This window comes from Orussus abietinus, unplaced genomic scaffold (assembly GCF_000612105.2).
Source record: "Orussus abietinus isolate OABI.00-Male unplaced genomic scaffold, Oabi_2.0 scaffold17, whole genome shotgun sequence".
Taxonomy (NCBI): domain Eukaryota; kingdom Metazoa; phylum Arthropoda; class Insecta; order Hymenoptera; family Orussidae; genus Orussus; species Orussus abietinus.
In genome coordinates, this window is record NW_019395988.1 from 84,231 (window position 1) to 105,467 (window position 21,237).

General features: G+C 42.3%; 7 protein-coding genes across 11 annotated transcripts; 2 read left to right on the forward strand and 5 right to left on the reverse strand.

Annotated features, from left to right (window-relative positions):
- Positions 1–82: 82 nt before the first annotated feature.
- On the reverse strand, positions 83–289 carry LOC105702422 (dolichyl-diphosphooligosaccharide--protein glycosyltransferase subunit 4). The gene has a single exon (XM_012429982.2). The coding sequence runs from the start codon at positions 287–289 to the stop codon at positions 185–187; it is 105 nt and encodes a 34-aa protein (XP_012285405.1). The 3' UTR covers positions 83–184.
- Positions 83–7,900, reverse strand: LOC105702420 (eIF-2-alpha kinase GCN2). Its single transcript, XM_012429979.1, has 14 exons — positions 7,392–7,900; positions 7,140–7,309; positions 6,801–7,062; positions 6,170–6,721; positions 5,722–6,096; positions 5,095–5,628; positions 4,771–4,931; positions 4,212–4,648; positions 3,845–4,127; positions 3,015–3,534; positions 2,449–2,931; positions 1,248–2,158; positions 605–1,159; positions 83–289 (listed from the first exon to the last, which is right to left on the reverse strand). Exons 1-13 carry the CDS (start codon positions 7,446–7,448, stop codon positions 1,033–1,035), a joined length of 4,872 nt encoding a protein of 1,623 aa, XP_012285402.1. The 5' UTR covers positions 7,449–7,900; the 3' UTR covers positions 83–289; positions 605–1,032.
- Positions 7,901–8,068: 168 nt separating this feature from the next.
- On the forward strand, positions 8,069–8,937 carry LOC105702446. The gene is made up of 3 exons (XM_012430025.1): positions 8,069–8,178; positions 8,453–8,632; positions 8,715–8,937. The coding sequence occupies exons 2-3, from the start codon at positions 8,458–8,460 to the stop codon at positions 8,777–8,779; spliced, it is 240 nt and encodes a 79-aa protein (XP_012285448.1). The 5' UTR covers positions 8,069–8,178; positions 8,453–8,457; the 3' UTR covers positions 8,780–8,937.
- Positions 8,938–8,940: 3 nt separating this feature from the next.
- Positions 8,941–16,636, reverse strand: LOC105702441 (bromodomain adjacent to zinc finger domain protein 1A). 4 transcript variants are annotated; one of them, XM_012430017.2, is made up of 15 exons: positions 16,285–16,635; positions 16,042–16,160; positions 15,774–15,912; positions 15,450–15,664; positions 15,162–15,372; positions 14,883–15,094; positions 14,123–14,778; positions 13,560–14,036; positions 12,992–13,482; positions 12,126–12,902; positions 11,821–12,044; positions 11,564–11,742; positions 11,234–11,353; positions 10,623–10,977; positions 8,941–10,207 (listed from the first exon to the last, which is right to left on the reverse strand). In XM_012430017.2, the coding sequence occupies exons 2-15, from the start codon at positions 16,152–16,154 to the stop codon at positions 10,036–10,038; spliced, it is 4,341 nt and encodes a 1,446-aa protein (XP_012285440.1). In that variant the 5' UTR covers positions 16,155–16,160; positions 16,285–16,635; the 3' UTR covers positions 8,941–10,035. The 4 variants fall into 4 exon arrangements, with proteins under 4 accessions (XP_012285440.1, XP_012285439.1, XP_012285441.1 ...); XM_012430016.2 differs by having other exon boundaries at positions 8,941–10,219; XM_012430018.2 differs by lacking the exon at positions 11,234–11,353 and having other exon boundaries at positions 8,941–10,219; positions 16,285–16,636.
- A 520-nt stretch (positions 16,637–17,156) lies between these two features.
- Positions 17,157–18,542, reverse strand: LOC105702444 (DNA-directed RNA polymerase III subunit RPC6). Of its 2 annotated transcripts, none has more exons than XM_012430023.1 (4): positions 18,409–18,542; positions 17,692–18,310; positions 17,450–17,611; positions 17,157–17,396 (listed from the first exon to the last, which is right to left on the reverse strand). In XM_012430023.1, the coding sequence occupies exons 1-4, from the start codon at positions 18,489–18,491 to the stop codon at positions 17,322–17,324; spliced, it is 939 nt and encodes a 312-aa protein (XP_012285446.1). In that variant the 5' UTR covers positions 18,492–18,542; the 3' UTR covers positions 17,157–17,321. The 2 variants fall into 2 exon arrangements, with proteins under 2 accessions (XP_012285446.1, XP_012285444.1); XM_012430021.2 differs by having other exon boundaries at positions 18,387–18,479.
- Positions 18,543–18,588: 46 nt separating this feature from the next.
- Positions 18,589–19,303, forward strand: LOC105702445. The gene is made up of 2 exons (XM_012430024.1): positions 18,589–18,708; positions 18,790–19,303. Exons 1-2 carry the CDS (start codon positions 18,622–18,624, stop codon positions 19,162–19,164), a joined length of 462 nt encoding a protein of 153 aa, XP_012285447.1. The 5' UTR covers positions 18,589–18,621; the 3' UTR covers positions 19,165–19,303.
- LOC105702443 (26S proteasome regulatory subunit 4) lies at positions 19,226–21,168 on the reverse strand. Its single transcript, XM_012430020.1, has 5 exons — positions 21,102–21,168; positions 20,280–20,841; positions 19,818–20,204; positions 19,513–19,748; positions 19,226–19,443 (listed from the first exon to the last, which is right to left on the reverse strand). The coding sequence occupies exons 1-5, from the start codon at positions 21,102–21,104 to the stop codon at positions 19,309–19,311; spliced, it is 1,323 nt and encodes a 440-aa protein (XP_012285443.1). The 5' UTR covers positions 21,105–21,168; the 3' UTR covers positions 19,226–19,308.
- Positions 21,169–21,237: the final 69 nt, after the last annotated feature.

The following is a 21,237-nucleotide window of genomic DNA, read 5'->3' on the forward strand; positions in this document are numbered from 1 at the left end:
TCGCTAGGTGCTTGTCAGCCTCTTTTACCTATTATAGGGATTACATCCTAATAAAAAATTAGAGTACACATTGCCGCAGATGCGATAGCTTAAATTATTTTTATTAATATTCCCTCATGTCAACAGAAGTGGTATATAAATTTATACCGAAAGGTACATTGGTCGGTGAAACACCTGGATTTGTTCATTTTGAATAATTTGCGTTTATATAATGGAAAAGAAACACCAGAAAGAACAGCGTCACACCGAGGACATTCGAAAACACCGCAAGTTGCATATCCGTGATCATCTGAAAACATAAAATTAATTGAAAAATGTAAAAACAGTTTCAGAACGCACTTCTACAAAACTGATTAAGCCAGTCCAAAAAATTAAAAACAATTGCGGTAACTACTCAAAGATCCTAAACGAAAAAACCTCGCTGAAAAATATGATGAAATAAAGAATGTTTTTCGTACGGAAAAACTCTGTATACGGCTTAATAGTTAGGTTAGGTATCCTACATTCGACAATCTGCACGCAAAATTGATGAAACTACGTATTTAAATATTCATGAAAAATTATGTACATTAAATCATTCACTTTGTAAGAAAGGTGCCTTTACCTTTGCTCCTGATTATTTTCTAAATTCGTGTTAAGATATAATCTTTACTTAACAAGTATTATTATTACTGTTATTGATGTCAAACGTGGCGATCAAGGTTGAAAAACGGAAGGTGGGCCCTTGAACTGCGCACAACACATCCTTCTAGAATCTTCTGCGCAGCACTTGTTTCCGCCACCTGTTAGTCATGTGGCGCCAATTTCAAATTATCAACACAAGTAACGTTTACAATATACATAAATCACAGGCAGAAGAATAGGTCGTAAAATCTCTATTTTCCTCTGTAAAATGATTGCATATAAAATGTTATCAGCAAGATAGTCAAAGACCAATGTAAGCCTGGAATAAAAACATCGTAGTCATTCAGGATACTCGGTACATCGAAAATATATCTTTTCCTCAGCCTTTGTACACTCGGTATAAACGTTTCACATATAAATCTTGTATTTGTTATCCACTAGACTATAAATAACTAGAGCAGGATGTAGCTTCTCGTTTCGAACTTCGCGCATCTCGTCACAGATCTGTTTAATGTACTTTTTATGCCTCGGATGCCTGCGAACAATAAAAAAAAAGTCATGAATTGCAATTAAGACGTGTAACACACTGCTCAAAATAACTAGCACCAAATATCCTCACTTACTTATCTATAATTAATTGTATACTCTTCTCGAAGAGCAGCTCCTCCTCATCGATATCAAGGAAGCCGATCACAGTGCGAACCACAGTCATGTCCAAGTACACGGCGAACACTTCGACAGAGACTTTATGAGAGATCCTCTGCAAGTAGGACATCATCTGCGCGAGCATGGTGTTCTTCAGGCTCCTCCTGCTGCTCGCAGAGAGTTTGTCTCTTTCCGATATGACAAAATTAACATTTACGTTTGCCGGATAGCTCGAGGAGGAGAGGTCGTTGTTCGTGCTGGCCTTGCTCTCCGACCTGGTGAGTATCGGCAACGAGTTGTTGTCGGGCTGTCGCTGAAAATAATCGGCGACGTCCTGAATACTGATTTTACGTTCCTGGAATCGGTCCTTCTCCCTCTCCCAGGACTGCACCCTGAGGCTGCCTCCCTTTTCCCCGCTCTGGAGCATCACCATGTGGTTTATGGCGTTCTCCCTGCAGTACTCGACAATTTCCTCGACGGTTGACAAATCCAGGGAGGTAACTCTCAGCCCTAGAGCCCAAAGCTCCCTCAGGACGTCCGCCATCTCCTTCTCCCTCTTCAGAGTCCCACCGACGCAGCAAACCGCCACGTCTACCTTGAAACTGCTATCCCCGTAAATGACGTCCGTCGACTCGCCGACCGCACAGACGAGTTTATCCAAGGACACGCTGATCCCGACACCGTACTGCTTCACCTCCTTGTTGGCCATCCCGGTGCGCTCCAGGACCTGGCGAAAGGACGTCAGCATCTTGTCGTATCTCCCTCCTGCTGCCATCACCTCCTGGCCGCCTCTCCTTCGCCTTCTCTTCAGCTCGCACGTTATCTGGAATATCACCCCGCTGTGCTGCTGGATGTTGTGCACCAGGAGAGGCACCACGGTCATGGGCCACTAAAATCAATAATTACAATAATAAACATTTAATTACATATCAGATCCTTGCAGCAGTAATTACGTTGTTCCATGAGCTCTTATTCTACTGATTAAAGGTTCAAATATTAATTTCTCGCCACAAGACGAACGTATGAATGGAACGAATGAACGGTGCGGAAGTGGCATCCAAGGTCTCGTTTATAAAAAGTTTACTTCAAACTGGGTGCACCAAATCGTTTTAAACGTCACCACTGTGAATATAGAGGTTATGATATTTTGCAAATGGAAGTCTAAGTTTCAGGGACTACCTTGACTCCCAGAGCTTCTGCATTAGCGATGACCACCTCCATTTCTCTCAGGGCGTCCCTGGCGAGGGCGGCGGCGTCGCCCTTTCTCCTGGTGATCGTCCTCAAGACGCTGGCGATCTTTTCTATCGAGCTCTCGGTGTCGAAGAGGTTGAAGAGCGCCTCCATCGCCTGGTCGGTCAGACAAAGGCTGATCAGGTGAGTTTGCACCTGGAACTTCGAGAACTTCCCATCGCGAGCGTCGCAGAGGATCGAGTAGATGTCTTGGTACTTTTCGCGTTCGATTCCACAGTACATCAAAATCGCCTGAAGCAGGGAAGTGTGATTTATTCGGACGGTGAAGTTCCGCTCGCGAAGCTGCGGAATCTCGTTGAAGATCTCCCAGGCGATGGAGATGAGTTCGGCCTCGGCCATCAGGTTGCTCGCCATGGGGCTTATGATGTCGAAAGCGCACTCGTACAACTCCCTCGGGTGGAATCCGTGTACCTGGAGTAATTCAGGTGTTTCTATAATATATAATAAGGACACTTAATAAACATAAATAAGTCTCAAAATCGCATCGTCCGGACCTTCTTCTCCCTGTAGACGCGTTCGATGGCGTATCTCCTAACGTGTGGAATATTATTCCAGGCGACGTATCTGGCGAACGGCGCCCTGAGGTCGTGGGGAATGGAGACGATGCTTCCCGTTCTCGTCATGAGCCTGACGCAGGAATCAGTGAGGCTGTAAACGTGGCCAGATTTCGGCATCAAAAGAGGCGTCGCGATGCAGACCCCTCCGTGTCTTCTAAAGACCTCGACGACTTTCAGCTTGACGCTTTCCTGAAGGAACTGCGACTTCAGGGAGACGGAACTCGCGATTCCTCGACCCGGTAGGCTCATGTCGTAGGTGATGTCCTCGGCCGGGGTGACTTCCTGGGCGAAGCAACAGGCTACCAAGTATTTATACGCTTTGCTCTGGCTGTTGGACAGGGTGTGACGGACCATCTCCTGGAGCTCAGCCTCCTCCAGCTGAGGTGGAGGTAAATATTCCGACGCCAGTAATTCCTGGGAGGTGGGTCGCTGGCTCGGGTCGTGATTCAACAGCCAGCTGTAAACGAATCGTGTGTTAAAAAGAGAGGTAAAGGAATAGATGCGCATAATAGAGATCGTCGCAGGCCGATGCAACAGACTCTTTCTCTTCTAGTGGAACTTTCCTGGGGAATTGTCCAGTTTGTTTAAAACTACCTTTCACCAGGAAAATATACCGTTTGACGTCGATTCTTCGCCGATTCTTCGCCGATTCTTCGCCAACACGTATCCAACAGAAATCTTTGTTCTCGCCAGGAATATGAATTTCGGGAGAAGGATCCCGTGCAAAGAATTGATAAAACTCGTCTCGATATAGAAATGCTTTTTACCGTAGAAGATGGATCTGATGCGGCATGTTAGTCTCGTCCATCTCTCGAGGTAGAACGATTTCCTTTGAGCGCAAGTTCAAAATGACTTTGACTCTCTCCATGCCAGTCGCGAGGGGCTTGTAGCACATTTCAAAGAGGATAATACCGAGACTGTAGATGTCAACTTTCTGGTTGTAGATAGCTTTGGCGGTTTTCGCGCTTAATTCGGGAGCAACGTAAAGCGCGGTCCCGACTTGGCCGGTTAACGAGCCTTTTTCCAAATCGTCCAGGTCGTAGCTTCCACCTAGAAGTAGATACCACCATTTAATTTTCCTAGTAATTCGACGAGACGAATCCCATAAGAAGACCCTTGTCTGGAAATAATTACCTTTATCGATCAGTTGAAACTCTTTATCGGTGTCCACAGTCTGTGCCAGGGTGGACAGAATGTTGGTGGTGGCCAGTCCAAAGTCTCCGATCTTGACGTGATCGTTACTGTCCAAGAATATATTAACTGGCTTTAAGTCCCTGTGTATCATTCCCTGTTGATGTATATGGGCTAGACCTTCAACCATTTCGCGAAACAACCGCCACATACGCTCTTCGTCTTCGTACAAACCATTGTCTATCGCAGTTCTCAGAGTGCTTTTCTCACAAAATTCCATTTGTATGTACATGAACTGTATCTCTTTAGTCCTCGAGTTTTCGGCATCGGTGCTGGGCTTGGCCAACACTTCTTTGGAGTCTCGAAGAGAGTCAGACGTCCGAGAGGTATCGTCCTTCTCGAACTCCACGCTATCCGACGAGTCGGCCCTTGTTCGCATTCTGCAAACCAGTGACCATTGTTAAACCATTCGAAGGATCATCATCCATCTCTTCGATCGGTGGTACATACTTGCCACTTTGTTAAATAACTATATCATTTACACAGAAAGGGAAATCCTTACATAAACGCCCAGTCTTCGTCGCTGTCCGTGTCACTGGAACCATCGCTATTGTCCTCTTCGCTGTCTGCAGACAAAACTGCACTGGCCCGAGACTCGTAGGAAATGTTCCACTCCACATCGTGGACCGGTGGGGCCAATCTTTCTATGTCGCCACTCTCCAACTGTTAAGAGAATCGATTAATGATCTACGATATAAGTATAACTTATAACATAAAAAGTACCCTAATATATATTTTATTATATTTAACTATTATTTTCCAAAATTTAATTGTGCATTTATTATAGCTTAAGTACTAAATAATAAAGTATGGATTCAATATTTACGTCAACATCTTCCAGTCTGTGTAGCTCAGTCTTACCGGAAGGAGTGACAGCTGGGGTCAGTCGATCGTACCTCCCAGAGTCATCCAGCATAGCACTCTCGATCCAGGAATTAAAGTAACGCACAACGTTCTCATGGTTTAATCTAGAGAGCAGTTTCACCTCCCGCGTTATCTTCCTGTTCAACTGCTTGTTCTTTGGGTTAAGCTCGATCCGCTTAATGGCGTATACCCCACCGTCAAGTTTATTTCTCACTTTCAGAACATCACCGAATGCCCCTTTACCAAGCCACTTAAGCACTTCAAATTCGTTCTGGATTCGCGAATGGCCACCTAAAGCCGGAAGATAAAACTGAATATCCGAAGCTGGCTCCTCCGGCTCAGAAATGCACTGCTCCATATCGTGGTTCAGTCTTGGAGGTGACACTCCGCACTCCAGTGGAGTACGAATGAAAAAGTGCTGTTGCAGCTGCTCCGCCGACCATCGCATACGTTCATCGTCGACGAGACACTTTGACAGGAAATCTCTCAAATCTGGCTAGAAATGTAACGCGTTAAAAGTTGTATTTTAAAGTGTCAGCGATAAAGTTATCACAGGGTGCGGAGGAGAATATTAAACATGAGCAAGTACCTGTTGGATCGCTCCCAAGTCCAAGTTTTGCTCCGAGACATTCGTACCCTTTATCAATGACAGTAGTAGCACTCCAAATTTATAGATGTCCATCTTTTTCCCACCTCTGCTATGGCTCGTTGAAATATCATGGTCTGCCTTGGCCGAACAATTAACGCGGTAAACGTCGGATAGTCTCTTATCTAACGAGTAATCCGAAAGTTTGACCATTCCGGAGTAATCAATGTGCACACTGGTGTCACGCAAATCTTTATGCACGACGTTGTTTTCGTGCAGGTATTGCAGAGCTACGAGAACTCCACTTGCCAGATGTCGCAACATGTCCACGTTAAGGGGGATATTCTCAGCGAGAAAATAGGAACACGTCGTCCCGATCTGCAGTCACAGAAATGCACACAATCCACTCGAGGGCTTAAAATTGAAAATCCACTTTACAGGAATCACTCACCACAAATTCCTGCAGTATGTAGATCAGTATATTACTCTTATCTTGGAAATACTTCATATTTAAATAGTGTACTAAATTTGGATGATGTAACTTATATAAATGATTAAGTTCCTGCTCGATGCTGGCAATCTGCTTCATGGAGTGCTGCAAATTGGTGGTTCCGGAGGTTCCACGAGAGTCACTGGAGGAACCGCACTTCAATGTCCACTCCGTTATTGCCAGAATCTCGCCAGTTGTCATGTCCAGGCCGGCGTAAACTACCGAGCCCTTTGTACTATGCCCTAAACACTTTCCCCGGTGCACCTGTCTTTCTCCCCTGCTGTTGTCAAAGTGTAGCAATTTCGTGCCTCTGTGTTCGCACAATGACCCTTCGGAGCTCTCGGATGTACTGACGCATCTACGTCTCGAATACAACCGTACACGTTCGTGAGGTGACGAGGGTATCGAATGAGGCAGAGCATCTGACTCCAGAGATAAGCGTGTCTGTTCTCTGCGATTTCGAATTTCTGCCTTAAGAGCTTCCTGACGTTTCAGGATCTCGTCTTGCAGTACCTGAAAATGGTGACATAAACCTTACACAAAATTACAAATTTTATTCTCCCACTTGTACAGAATTGACAAGCGCACAAACCTGTCGCTCTTTATCCTCTTTCAATTGTTTCTCTTGCATCTCAGAAAGGATTCGTTCTTGATGGCGAGAGACCATTTCCTCGTAGAAACTACTGTACCCTGGCTTATTATGCTCGTGTAAAAACTTCTGTATGTGTTGAGCTAATTCTAAAATCATTACTTCTCCTTTAAGCTGTTCGGCCAGGTGCTCAAGTTCCGAAAATAAGGTGGCTATCTGTTGATTCGACAGTCCTTGGCTGTTTTGAAGCTTTATGCCAGGTACTCTGATAAACGACAAAACAATCGTTAAGGTACTTCACAATATGCTCGCTTATAACTAAAAAACAAAAATTAGACCTACTCTTCCGGATATTTCTCTCCACACGTGATGTGTAAATCCAATTGTGCATAAACCTGTGCTGGGCCTGACATGCCTTGCTGAGGTGTCAAAGTTATAACAATGTCCAAGGGCTGCCATTTCTTTCGTTGCTTGGTTTTCCTTAAATCGCGCAACTCGTCTCCAAATATTGACTGAAATCGAGTACCGAAAAGAAATTAATGAATACAGGGAAAGGAATAGAAAGTGAATGATGTTCAAGTTAAATATAAGTACCTTCAATACTTCGATTTCGTTCTCTTGGCGGTCTTGGTACGATTCCACGAGAGACATCGTGCCAGGACTACTTCCCTATTCATCCATCTTCGACGATCGCGGTTACCTTATTTAATCTCTCGAAAATTCTTAAAATTATGAAATTCATATACAGGACTAATTCAAAAAAGACCTACAAGCGACACCGCGAACCTAACCTTACAGGCAGTGTTGAAACGGTAACGGTAGAACGGCCGTTATAACCCGGCACAAAAAGCTTGACATCTTCTGCCCGACATTCGATTACCACCCTACATTATGATGGAATACCTAATGCCGATCGGGTTTACGAAATTTAGAGAAAAAAATCATAACTACTCCATATTGTTTCCATCTGGCACTTTCGAGGGGCACGTTCTCATTTAACCTCCAATTTTTTTAAGGTTAGACATCATCCGACTGCAAGCCATGAACTTAAGGAGGTCTATTTCGTTCTTTCATATAGCAAGTACGTAATTCGGTGTATAAACCCATGTGAGATGAAAGTTCAAGAAGTGAGCGCTCTCATCAAAAATACGTAATAAACGCCAAGAATATATGGACGGAGCCCGGCTCCCGGATTGGTCCCGGCCTCGCCCAATCCGGGAGCTGGATCGCGGCCAGGGGTCGCAATTTATAGACATACTCGTCTTTATAAACGACGTTTTCATGAATATCAAGCGTTACGTAAGGAAAGGAACGATTAGGAAAGTGGCTGCGAATCATCGGTGAAGGACGAAATTCGACCTGATCGAATTAAAGCGAATCGGTAATGTTAAGAGCAAAAATAGTACAATTTATATTTACCTATTGAGGCTCAAAACTGGAAGTGATAAGAGTTTGCAAAAACGTTATAATAATTTGAGAATTCACCCATGCCACGATTATCCATTTTATTTGGCCTTCCACTATTGACTCCACATTGCTTGTTAATTTCTGTATTTAACAAGAATAGTGTAAAATAATAGCTGCAGTAACATTTAAAGGATAAGAAAGGGTAATTACATATTGAGAGTGGAATCTAACAGAATACATTGTTTCAGTCACCATGTTCGACGTCGAGTCAGTCAAAGCTGGGCGACCTATGAAGTATCCCTACACATATGCTGCAAAAATTGCACAATTTCCTTACCGGTACCACTTCAACAACTCTTGGCTGTTCAAGTACCACTTAATCGCATGTTTGGTCTGTTTTCCAATTTTCCTGAAGATTCAAAACATGTGTAAGTTTGACAGAAGATTAGAAGCTAAATTTTTTAAAAATAATACTAGATGCTAAGTTAACTCAATCGAACTCTGTTACAGCATATTCTCCAGAAAATGTGGCTAAATGGGATGAAATCAGAAGGAAGGAATTCGAAGGACATTAATTACGCAAAGTCAATGATGATTAGTAAAACCATGCAACATTTTCATAATAAAGACTGTATTGAACTTAATTGTACAGAGTGGCTGGATGTAAATTAAAGGCCATAAAGTCTTTACTTCATGGTTTAATAAATAATCACAAAGTGATCAGAAGATGTAACGCTTGAGTTTCAAAGACATTTATTACCAAATTAATTGTATAAAACGTATGTCATTACAAAGGACTATCTCGATTGCCTTGTACAGTACAACCAATTATGATTTTTGTACCCTGGATTTTGTGTAGGCCCAGCCTAGCTTTCCCAAACACTCATCCTAACAAGCCAATCCTGTTTACATAAAGGGAGAGCAAGTACTATCTTAATGTCATGAAGATGACCACTTCCAAAAGGGAATCTCGACATAATTACAAGAGACAATTGAAAAGTTTTAGGGTTACAGTGACATGTGCAAAATAAATACCATAAAGGGATGCTAATTTACTATAAAGTATTACAGTTCGGTATCGGGTTTATAAAGTCTGTTTATACTCCATTTTGATTCAAGATTTCTTTTCACCGGTAAGACTTTCCACGTTTAATGGAATACGCGTGAATGGATTCCTTCCTCCTTAATGTCCTTTTAAAACATTACCTTAACGACAACAAATACATAAAACATTGATCGAATATGATTATAGTTGAAATAATAAATAGTTGTTGATGCAAAAATACATGTCTTGTAACAACAAAAACTTCTTACAATATAACTAGTGTCAAGGAGGAATATGGATCCTCCAATTAAGACCTTACTTGTACTGATTCCGACGGAAACAACGAATCACTTTTGCTCTGGTGCATTTACCTTGAGTGTGCTCCGTCACGTTACGTCCTAACTAGATTGATTACAAGAGCGACCATCTTAGAAGGAAAAAGTTCAGCAAATAATACTGCGTGGACTTCTCATTTTAGCTCGCCTCACAGAAGAAGAATATCGTCAGCAGAGATTGAAAAAAGAAAAATGTAAGAATCGCCTAACCTACAATCTCTTCTGTTAGGAGGTACGTGAATTAAAATCCGGTGACACCTGAACCACCTGAAAACTCGTTTTTCACATAAGTGATAAATAGACTATTTCGTGTTGCGTAATCAGGCTCCACTACAAAGATTCAATATTAATGGTGTAAATTCATTTTGTCTCTCAGGAATTTAGATCAGCACATAATGTATCACTTTGTACTGCTTCTCGGAACACAGAGTTTTCCATCGTTCTTCGATGTTCAGTGCACTTCTCCCTCGTCGCTCTCCATCTTCGAGCCGTTACAACTGATTCCGTTGCTCGGCACGATTTTCGGCTTCTTGCTAACAGATTCTCTTACCTTTTCCTCATCGTAATCTAGATTTAATTCTTTGCATCGTTTCTCAAAGTACTTCTGCAGCCTCATCCCGGCTCTGTAAACAGAACTGTTTTTAGAAAGATATGACCGAATTCTTGACCGCGCAAAAAGTCAGTGTGTTCGGAAGCCACAGATCACCCTTACCAGCAGTTACCCAAGGGGTAAAAAAAGCACAAAGGCCATGATGACCTTTTTCTTCTCGACAGTAGTTAGAGTATTAACAGGAAAACAGGAAACTAACCAACGCGTTTTCCTTTTAGTAAGTATTAGTGCGTCAAAGATGTCAAGGCAGTTCCAGTGATGCAGCATTCAACATGCTCGTGTAACCGTTAAAAAATTCTTGCAAGTTGACAGCGTCGATATGACAAACCTTTCGAGTTTTAGCTTAGCAAGATTTAGCCAGATAACTCAACCGATGCTTTTTAAATCTCTGGCATCCGAACTGGACCATTCGATCATGCATCACTAACCTGTACACATGACTGTGCTCCTGATTATACGTCTGGCAATTGTCGAACACCAACAAGCAGTCCTGATAGAACTCGAGCAAGGTTTTGTAGTCTCCGTTGGTCAGTTTGTACTTCATGGTACCAAAATCCATGGGATTGGAAATGTAATCGTGATAATCCGGGACCTCGTCCGGAGTGACCGGTGACAGGAATGGCCACGAGTCTTTGTGATGTGTAATATCGGCCAATACTTCTTGCAGCGTCGCCACGCATCCTTTAACCGTCATTTTATTCTCCATTGGTTCCTCTTCGATACACAGTTGACGCTTCTTACCCCTTCTTGTTGTACGTGATTCTGCCTCGTCCGAGGTGCTATCTGCATTGACAAGTTAAAATATGTCTTAATAAAATTCCTCTGGGAGAGAAAAAATCGTGTGCAAAGCAGGGGTAACGAAAAGCAGTGCAACAAGCACGATTACTTTTAGCTACATGAACGATTTACAGAGAAAGGATATTTTATGTAACGATGCGATGTGAATCCTCACCGCCGTTAAACTTTAAATGGGTGACCCTATTAAATATTTGGCTAGCAATGCAGGATTTAATAATGCAAATGGGGACGATATACAGACCATCCCAGTCTGTGGATTCCCTAGTGAGGAGGCTCTTGGCGAAGCCGTGAATTCGGGAACGCGCAGCTGCTGCACAGAGCCTCTCCGTCTCTCTTTCCCTCTCCCTTTCTCTTGCCCTCACTAATAACACATCCAAAAGCTGAACCCGACTTTCCAAGATCACTCTCCAAATATTTTCTCTACAAAGTGGCTTAGCAAGTGTTCAATTTTATACATAATACTGGATACAACCCGCGTAAAATTGAAATCTTTAGTCAAAGGGTCGATAAAGAGACACTTTTCGTTACAGTAACTTCTCCAACAGAGAAATTAACAAGAACTTTAACGTACCATGTCTCGCTCCATTCCTCGTAGTCCTTCCCCTGCACGGTGAACAAATCCACTTTCCTCGTGGGGGTCTCAATAGTGGCGGTTCGATGCATTCTATGTGGTAACACTTTGGACAGGTATCACAGTGAATCACCTTGCCACCACTTCCGCACAACGCGCAGAGAGCGACGGATTTGTTTCTAAAACGAAGCAGATTTCATGCACTTTAGGTTCACCAACATGCCGTTACCTCAGATAGTATCGATTCGATCACTCACAGAGTTTCACTTTTATCTTCGCTGCTTTCGTCGTCTTCCCCCTCGCTCGCCATAGCTTCATCATTCGACGTGACACGTTTTGCACGGTTATGCCTGGTTTCTTTGGTAAGCGCTGTTTCCTCCTCGACCTCATCTTCGAATTTTCTTCTCTGCTTGATTTTCTTCTTCGGCTTTACTTCCCTTGGTCTGCACGTCGTACAGAACCAATCACCCTCAGGAACGGCCTGCGGAACGGCATTGCATTGTGAGATACAAAGTGTCAACACAGTGGACACCGGAGTTTCGAATAAATCAATCTGATTTACATTGAGTTTAGGCTTCAAGCAATACAAATGATGCCCTTTGTTGCAATTGTCACACAGTAACATCTTCTCAGCGTCCCTCCGCCTCCTGCAGATCCTACACTGGGCATTCAAGGCACTCCGACCCCATGCGACGCTGTTCTCCAAGGTGCTCAAATGCACGAACAATTGAGACCAGCTAGTCGAAAACATCAGAGAATGTTCCCAGCGTTCCTTGATCTCCTCGCTGGGCCACTTCTTGTCCTTCTCGTCTGGGCCAAGTGGCTTCTTCAGGTACTTCGGCTCGATTGCATGTAGCAATTGCAATATAGCGCAGGCCATCTGCTTGATGGCTGTCTGCTGCATAAGATCAGGCACAGATTCGCCCTCCGCTGGTGGGCCCAGATACATGCCTGGGTCCCGATAAGTTTTAATGGTGAGACTACCAACATCGGAGTCTGGCGTACCTGGTCTGCTACTCTTGGTCTCGTTCTTCAATTTGTCCACCGAAGCATTAGATGCGACATCTGCTTCGGTCTCGTTCACCCCGTAGACCAATTTCTCACACTGCTTGTCATAGGATCGACGGGAGATAGCAGACCTCCAGGAATCACGATTGATTACCTTCAGGGAGCCCAAACCTCCGACTTTGATCTTCTCCTCCAAGTCCAAAATGTAGTCCCTTAACGTCAACTCCAGCACGTCGTTGATGGGCACATCGGGTGGATAATTCATGTTCACGTTGTCGTACTTATTTTTCTTTACCGTCTTAATAACCGATTCTTCAGTGGTTTCTGAAAACTGTACAAAAGAAATGCAAATGAATCGAAGCACAAAGTAAGCTATTCGAAATGTTAGCCTATAAAACTGACAGTCAAGGGAGTGCTTACCACTTCAGAGTTCAATTTATTCCTTGGACAGTCATTGATAACTTCTACCAAGCTCGCCTTTTCCTGTAGAAGGTTATTTCGAAGCTCTCCCTCCCTGGTGCCTCTTTTATTCAGCGATTCGATTACTACATCTATGTCCTCTGCTCTTCCGTAGAAACTCCACATAGGTCCAAACTTCTTCCAGTGGACCGGACAGGTCTTGTCGCCGGTACATACCATCAAGTTCCTCCTATCTTCATTGAGATCATGCTTGTTGTCTTTTTTCGAGTTCAAGTCCTTCTTTGTAGACTTTATCTGGTTCTTCGAGAAGAATACCTTCTTCGGGGACTTCTTGTCCCTTTTAATACTATTCTCCTTGTCGTTAAACTCGTCCTCAAATTTGTTCACTATATAAGCATATATGCTGTTGCTGTCTCTCAGCTCTGGATTGTATGGCGTACCTCCCACCAAACAGTTGCCAGACCACTTTTCATCGTACTCCACGAATAAACCTGTGAAACGACCGATTAACAATTTATATTTGTATTAGAATGCCTTGAGAGAATATCTAAATGTCTTTAAAACTTACCTGGAATCGAGAGTAGTCTCCAATACCTACGGTATGCCCTGTCGGAGCCCAAATACAACATCATCGAGCTACGTTTCGATGCTTCCTTCAATTTCTTCAGTTTACTTTCGTATTTCACCTTTTTCGTATCCTCGTCCGGAGTGTTTCGCGTCACCTTCTTCAGTTTCTGCTCTTCTTCCTCGAGTTTACCCTCCTTGATACGTTCCCGGAGTTTCTCTTTCTCTTCTTTCTCTTTTTTTTGCTCGGCAATCATGAACGACTTCAACTCCTTTCTTGCCTGATGGAGTTTTTCATACCTCTCTTCGATAACGTCGCGCACAGAGGCAAAGGTCAGTAACTGACTGATCAGACACGTTATAACTTTCAACTTATCCTCAACATCAAATTCACAAACATTACGATGACCTAGAGTACGTAGAATTTGAGCTTCGTTCATCCTGAGAAGCAGAGCTGGGTCATCGTGATTTGTATATCCCCCTATGAGATTATAAATATAAAAGTTAATAAACAAAGAAGATAAACCTATTCATTTCTGTAAATGAATGTATACAAAAATTCCTAACCTCTCTGCGAGTATCTCCACTTCGAAGCGACTTCGCTTATCCGTCCACCAGAGCTCAAAAGATGTTGCCTTAAAATTTCACTGACAGTCACATGATCCAATGTAAGCTCTGACAATTGGCAGCCTTGATGTGTTTTACAAAACGTCAAAGCGATCGTGGCCATCTTGACAGCTTTCGCCATCGAAGATATTTCCTGATCAAATCCTACATCGTTCAAGTCAGCTTTGGTTGCATGAATTTCATCTTCTTCTTCCGCCTGGTATTTAAATATATTTGCCAAGAGAAGCTGAAGTAAATCATTCCACGGGCCGGATATCTCCTTCTCGATCAGTGCCTTTTCTAACAGATCGAAATTAAACCCACCAGGAAAGTAAGAATTGACTTCGAGCTCCTCATAAAAAAAGTGTAAGAATTCCAGAATCATCGCAAGGTCACCAAACTTCTCATTGGGTACACAGCACTTAATGGGAACAGGTTTTGGGATCGGAAGAGGATCTTCACATTCTAGATCGTCCCTTGGTTTGTTCCATTGTTTTATGTACGCCGTTAATGCTGCCGTTTTTAATTTTTGCGCTTTCTTGTGCTCCTTGTTTTCCTCCTTCAACTTCGCCTTTTCTTCTTTCGCTTTTGCCTTTAGCTCTTCCTTACCGTTCATCCTATAAACATCCTTGTTTAACATCACATTGAAAATATATAACATCGGAAATAGATATACAATATTAATGTTACAGAATATTTTATAATTTTCAAGCTCTACTACCTGGATCTGCGATACTTTTTCACCATCATCTCATCATCATTAACCTTTGCAAAAGCTCTGTGTTTTGACGTATCAGCAGTGAGATATTTAGTTATACTTTCTTGTTTCTGCCTTACAACCTTTTTAGCACGTGGCATGAAATCTGGCAATGGGCCCGCAAACAATGCATCAAAACGAACCTTGTGTATTCCGTATTTTTGCAAAACACTTTCCTATAGGACAGCAATGAATTGTATGAGGAAAATTAAGCGGTTAAACAGAATCATTGAATAATCTTACCTTAACTGTCCAAATTCCATTTGTATTTTGTTGACAGAGTTGCCGCAGAAACATCTTGTTCCTTTCTCTGCTGAAGTTTTGTTTTCGCCTGCGTACCTGCGTGGCCTCCACGATCATTAACTGACTGACATCTGAATCTCCGCTATCTAATTGTTCTACCTCATAACGGAATAACTTTGCTGGTGGATAATATTGTCTATCTTGCAGGCTTCTATAATTCATTGATAAATGAATTCTATTAGAAACTTCTTGTGAATAAAATGCCTCATGCATATTTAAACATCTTACTTGACAATCTCTGGTTTATAACTTGCAATCTGTTGCTCCGTCGGCGGGATAATTTGCAAAACGTGACACTCGCTCCATGAATTCTCTGTAAAACTGGCTTCAACCATTTCACCGACGAAATAACGATCTCTCACAAACTGGTAAACATCCTCGAGCATTTCAGTGAAGGACGTTCTAATGGTTTTGTTTGCGAGGTATATAATTGGAATCCGTAACTAAAAATGACACAGTAACAACAATTATAATTCTGTAATAACATTGAGCATCCCTATAGTAATATGATTTAAAAGAATCATACACAGCTGAAACATAAACGTGTCTTACTTCCATCGGAAACTCCTTGAGACTCCTTTTTGCATTCTCCTCGCACTGCAAGGCTTCCTCGAACGTCATGTTAGACTGTCCAGTGATACTGCACGACCAAACCATTGAACTACATAAGATGACCCTCTCGCAGAATTCACTGAAAGCCAGAAACAACGTTAACTCTGCAAGTGGCGTCCATGCGATAGAATTAATACCTCTTAAAACGGTATACAAAATGCACTCATCGGAGAATGAAAAATTGGAGATACACAGTTTCAACCCTCACTTGTAATCCTTGAAGATTTCATTGGTGACTTCGCAGTGGAACACCTCGTCGTCATCTCTGAAGTCGGAGGACACATAAAGAGGCTTGAAAGGCTCCTTACGCAGAAGCGGCATGATGTTCTGTAATGCCGTCAGTCTACAATTACTTAAAAATGCATGCATGAAAGTTTGAGAACTGCATGGCGTTGAAATGCGCCGTGGGAAGAGATCACTTCACCCATCGCGGCATAAAAGTTCGACGAACCTTGGAGAGTCCCTCGCGACCGTCCTGACGATTGTCTCAGAGGTTAGGTTTCTCCTTCCTGTCGGTCCTGTCTCCGGCCCGCCGAGAAATCAATCCCACGCTCACTGAGCCGGATTTACGCTCTTTCCGAGAGAGGAACGAGACTCGGCGCGATGCACGGCTACACTTGGCACGCACCACGGATTTAGATTCCCGGTAGTTGCTTCAAATTCCTTGACACCGCCGACGTTCGGGAACGACGGTCTTTGGACGTGCTCGTTAACGTACGGTGCACGCCGTGGCAACGGTGATGCTACGTGATTCTACGAGAAAATCCGCACGGACTCATGACAAAGCGCGACTTCAACGGTGTCGTGGAAAACGCGCATTCACACCTGGCACGCATGCGACCGGAAGTTAACAAGGAGACCGCGGTCTCCAGGGTGGCCAATCTAACCTCTACAAACTTACCGTAAATGACCTCCAAGGTGCGCGAGTTTTTCGAATTTCTCGCGATTTCGTTGCCCTTAACGATGTATTTTCGAATTCTATTTGAAAAATGACTTATTTCAGCGCGCGGAAGGTATACGCGGGATTGAAATTGCAGGCACCTGCAGGTTACTTCGCAAGATTTATGGGACGTCCAGAAAAGTCGAATTGTCATCGAAGGGTTATGTTTGCCACCCTGATACGATACGTCGTTGATATCGGCAGAGTGGGATTGTTGGCGGGAGCAGTAATGAGTCATTTTTCCGCCGGTACTTACGGTAATAAATACCCGGAAAAGTTCTCGATGACATTAGTTCACATTAGTTGTGTAATGGAAGAGGGCATTGGATCGTGGATGTCGTTCGAGAAGAACTCGATTTAATTGAATCTTTGGGAGGGGAATCTTTTGGATGAAAAAGTAATATTTATTGCACTCAAACTTAACAGTAAATATTACTTTCCGGTCCTGTATGTACAAACACGTAGGACATTAAATACTAAACAGATGTAATAAATTGGTACCGACAAAAGTAATAAGTAATGTAAGAATTTTTATATTATAAAGTGTATTAATTTAACCATTCGGTAATGTATTGGCACAGTGTTGGGGTCACATCTCCGATATCACAGCAATTTTTTCTTACCTGGAAGGAGAGTTCTGTTATAACGTGAAGAAAAAGCATTTAGAATAACTTACAGGACACATGCCGCATGGAGTCCGCACTAGTCCTGGAGGATCTAGTAAGGGTCGAATTGCTCTATACAGAATGCTCCCGTCGCTGGTTAAAGTTTTCTCCACTTTGCCGTCATAAACCAAAGTATTTAGAATCATTTCCAAATCCTCCACTGATAGCTTAATCTGAAAATAATTCAAACACTGTCACGGATTCTTCTCGAGTATACACTTGGAGTAATGCGAGAATATTTGTAAATCGCAACCTTGCTGATCCCTAAGTCGGAGATAAATTTCCAGACTTCCTTAGATGATGCATAGGTAGCATTTCTAGCTGCTATGGGTCCACCTTTCCCATCCTTTATCGTTTCCTTCTTTTGTTCCAAGAATCGATAGCATTGCTGATTTAGTACATCAACGAATTCAGCTTCAAAATCTTGATCCTGATACCATGCTCCACCTGTTACCGATCGATCTGGCTCCAAATTATAAAGCATATACACTTTTTTCTTACTAGCGGCTACAGACTTTACTGCCTTGATGAATTTCTTAGTTTCCAAACTTTTTAGAATCTTGTTCAGCTGCGTTGGCATTAAGTTAGATTTGAATCGTATGTCCCGTATCCATATGCCTTTGTTTCCCGCTTCTTCTATAATAGTATACACAATCTTTTCCTCATTGTCCGCTCCTTTGGCAGTCTTTGCTTTAGAGGGATCTTTTAAACGATAAATCAAAGCGTTCCCTTGCTTGAAAAGATCGATGTAACCTTGCGTTAAAAGTTTATTGATAGCCTCAGCTTTACGTTGTGGCAGTAGTTCTGGCATTTCGGCAGCAATATCCTTATCTGAAATGCCTTTCACTTTCGTCTGAGCTAGTGCAATTATTCTGGAAATAAATAATTAGTTTTATATGACTCGCATAGAAGGAATCTAACCTATAAGTATTAAACACGTGATCAAACATCATGGAAGGTCGAATTATACTTCTGTTCCACAGATTCCGGTGCAATCGCTTCCGCGGAACTAGTTCCCGCTTCTTCGCCAGCATTTTCTGTTTCTGTACTCATTTTAAATCAGAAGACTGACATTTCTTCACGGAAGAAACTAGCAGGTTATCACGAGAGGCTACCTAACTTATGAACGTCAACGCAGTTACAGGATTCATCGGTTCATACTCCAGTAAATTTTGATAAACAAATGGACGAAAGTGAAGATTTAAACACCGAAGATACATTGGACTTGGCGTCAAAAACATGGAGTCGTTCCGCAGACTCAGCCTTCAAAGTATCCACTTATATTTCGATACTTGCTTCATCTAGAAATAAATTGTTTATCTTTAATTTTGAACTGTGTCGTTATGCTTAGGCTGGTTATCGAGAAGGCATCGCCAAAGGAGAGGAATCTATTTTTCAAGATAGTTTTGACCAGGGTTACAAGGACGGTTTCCAAACAACTTTTGCGTTAGGAAAGTATAAAAGTCTTGCATTTGTTTTACCAAAGGACCATGTGTGCCCCAAGGAAGTCGAAGCGGTTCTTAATAATATAAAGAGAGGAGCGTGTTACATTTGCACAGAACAGGATAAGACATCAGGTTCCAACGTTAATGAAAAATCATTTTCAGAATGTCAAAAAAATCAAAAAGATCATGCTGAAAAAATAATTCAAATGTTGCATGAATATTATGAAACAGTTATGAGGAAACATGGCGTAGATCTAAATGAATTAGATTTAAACTGGTAATGAGATTATAAAATGTCTAACTACATCTTGCACATTTTTAAAGCATTATGAGAGTCATACATCCAGTATGAATACAACTTTATTTGTTGGAAACGTGTGTTCTTATAGTTGAATGACAAATACAGAATTTGAACGTGAATTGTTTTATAAATACAGTCCTTCGGGTGAACCTTCTTTCTTTCGGTATAAAACGCTCTCTTTTGACTTCTTGAAGTCATCGCTAGTAACTTTCATTCTTCGCTCTCGTAGTGCCATCAAACCAGCTTCCGTACAGATGGCCTAAAATGGACAGCACGTTAATAAAAGTTCAATTCACAAGACTAATTATTTCCTTTTCAAACCAGTTACCTTAATGTCAGCACCAGAAAGATCGTCCTTTGCCATAATGAGTTCGGAAAGATTAACATCAGGCGCCAGTGTCATTCTACTGGTATGGATGCTAAAAATCCTTCGTTTCGTCTTTTCATCCGGCAAAGGGAATTCAATTTTTCTGTCGATACGTCCGGGTCTAATTAATGCTGGATCCAAGGTTTCAATTCTATTGGTAGCCATAACAACTTTAACATCTCCTCGACTATCAAAACCTACAAGAAACATAAAATACTACTTCATATTGGCACAGTCGTTACATAATATCTAAACCTCATACTAACCGTCAAGTTGATTCAAAAGTTCTAACATTGTTCTCTGAATCTCACGCTCTCCTCCACTGTTACTGTCGTACCGTTTAGTTCCAACAGCATCTATTTCGTCTATGAAGACAATAGAGGGAGCATGTTCTTCCGCAACCCTGAACAGCTCTCTGACAAGTTTCGGACCATCTCCTAAATATTTCTGAATCAGCTCAGAACCAACAACTCTAAGAAACGTGGCTGAAGTCTGATTCGCAACTGCTTTGGCTAATAAAGTTTTCCCAGTTCCTGGCGGCCCGTAAAGAATGACACCTTTCGGTGGCTTGATGCCCATCTCCTCGTAATACTCAGGATGTGTCAGCGGTAACTCTACCGACTCCTTTATCTCTTGAATTTGAATATCCAAACCTATGCATTGTTATCAGTTATATATTAAATTGTATAAAATGTTATACTATTCACAACTTTATTCAAACAACATACCTCCAATATCGGCATACGTCTCTTGAGGAGCCTTTTCCAGCTTCATAACTGTTACCATAGGATCCGTATCGTCACCCAAGACACCAACGACTGCATGCACTTTGTGATTCAATAACACAGAGCAACCAGGCTCCAGTTGATCTTTATCGACAAAGGATAAGATCGAAACATAATGTTCGGAGCCAACCGAGGTAGACACAATGGCATGGTTATCATCTATTATCTCTTCCAAAGTGCCGACGGACATAGGGGTTCCTCGAAGATCGTCTACCTTAGACCTCTCCTCTTCGTTCTTCTCCTCTTGGGGCTTCAGCCTCTCTTGGTTCCTAATGAACTCTTCCTCCATAAGTAAATAATCTTTAATACGATCCAGTTTCAGTAATTTTAATCGACATCTCGTGTGGGGTGTGACTTGAGGTAACTTTAAAGCCGCATCAGGACCCTTTGTACGGCGTTTCTTCTTGCCAACCCTTGTAGGTATCGGAGGCTCGTACTTCTTCTTTTTGTCCTTGTCATCTTTCTTGTCTCCTCCAGACCCACCAGTACCAGACTGATTTTGACCCTGTACATGAATACTCATTTAATTCCTAATTACTCTCATTACAAAATCTCCCCAACTTGAAGACAAATGTGATACCAAAATCTATTAAAGACCTAGACTCTTGAACCTAACCTATAACCACAAAACTAGCATCACGAGTCATACACACGACATATTTAACTAACCCTAAAGTGACATAGAAAATAAACGTAGTTTTAAACATTTCAAGCAAGAAAGAACGTTAGAATCCACGAAAAATAACTCATTTCAAAATAACTTACCATCTCAACTCAGTTTGACACTCGGCTGAAACTTCACAGTCATTCACCGACGTCTACCATATTGCTTTTCACTCCTTCCGTTCGATTCGACCGACTTTGGCGACCTCTCCACTTCCGGAATTCAAAATCCGATTAA

What these genes read in the sequence shown, in the direction of transcription:
- LOC105702422 (XM_012429982.2), bottom strand. Translation starts at nt 289, where the DNA reads ATGATCACGGATATGCAACTTGCGGTGTTTTCGAATGTCCTCGGTGTG.
- LOC105702420 (XM_012429979.1), bottom strand. Translation starts at nt 7,448, where the DNA reads ATGTCTCTCGTGGAATCGTACCAAGACCGCCAAGAGAACGAAATCGAA. An exon ending in GGAGAGAAATATCCGGAAGA is followed by an intron (nt 7,063 to 7,139) that starts GTAGGTCTAATT and finishes GTCGTTTATCAG; the next exon opens with AGTACCTGGCATAAAGCTTC. An exon ending in CATCAGATCCATCTTCTACG is followed by an intron (nt 3,535 to 3,844) that starts GTAAAAAGCATT and finishes ATTCGTTTACAG; the next exon opens with CTGGCTGTTGAATCACGACC.
- LOC105702446 (XM_012430025.1), top strand. Translation starts at nt 8,458, where the DNA reads ATGTTCGACGTCGAGTCAGTCAAAGCTGGGCGACCTATGAAGTATCCC. An exon ending in CCTGAAGATTCAAAACATGT is followed by an intron (nt 8,633 to 8,714) that starts GTAAGTTTGACA and finishes ACTCTGTTACAG; the next exon opens with CATATTCTCCAGAAAATGTG.
- LOC105702441 (XM_012430016.2), bottom strand. Translation starts at nt 16,154, where the DNA reads ATGCCGCTTCTGCGTAAGGAGCCTTTCAAGCCTCTTTATGTGTCCTCC. An exon ending in GAAATCTTCAAGGATTACAA is followed by an intron (nt 15,913 to 16,041) that starts GTGAGGGTTGAA and finishes TCTGGCTTTCAG; the next exon opens with TGAATTCTGCGAGAGGGTCA. An exon ending in GAGACTACTCTCGATTCCAG is followed by an intron (nt 13,483 to 13,559) that starts GTAAGTTTTAAA and finishes GTCGTTTCACAG; the next exon opens with GTTTATTCGTGGAGTACGAT.
- LOC105702444 (XM_012430021.2), bottom strand. Translation starts at nt 18,472, where the DNA reads ATGCTGGCGAAGAAGCGGGAACTAGTTCCGCGGAAGCGATTGCACCGG. An exon ending in CCGACTTAGGGATCAGCAAG is followed by an intron (nt 17,612 to 17,691) that starts GTTGCGATTTAC and finishes AATTATTTTCAG; the next exon opens with ATTAAGCTATCAGTGGAGGA. An exon ending in CTCCATGCGGCATGTGTCCT is followed by an intron (nt 17,397 to 17,449) that starts GTAAGTTATTCT and finishes CTCTCCTTCCAG; the next exon opens with GTAAGAAAAAATTGCTGTGA.
- LOC105702445 (XM_012430024.1), top strand. Translation starts at nt 18,622, where the DNA reads ATGGACGAAAGTGAAGATTTAAACACCGAAGATACATTGGACTTGGCG. An exon ending in CCGCAGACTCAGCCTTCAAA is followed by an intron (nt 18,709 to 18,789) that starts GTATCCACTTAT and finishes CGTTATGCTTAG; the next exon opens with GCTGGTTATCGAGAAGGCAT.
- LOC105702443 (XM_012430020.1), bottom strand. An exon ending in GACGTATGCCGATATTGGAG is followed by an intron (nt 20,205 to 20,279) that starts GTATGTTGTTTG and finishes AACAATGCATAG; the next exon opens with GTTTGGATATTCAAATTCAA. An exon ending in ACTTTTGAATCAACTTGACG is followed by an intron (nt 19,749 to 19,817) that starts GTTAGTATGAGG and finishes TGTTTCTTGTAG; the next exon opens with GTTTTGATAGTCGAGGAGAT.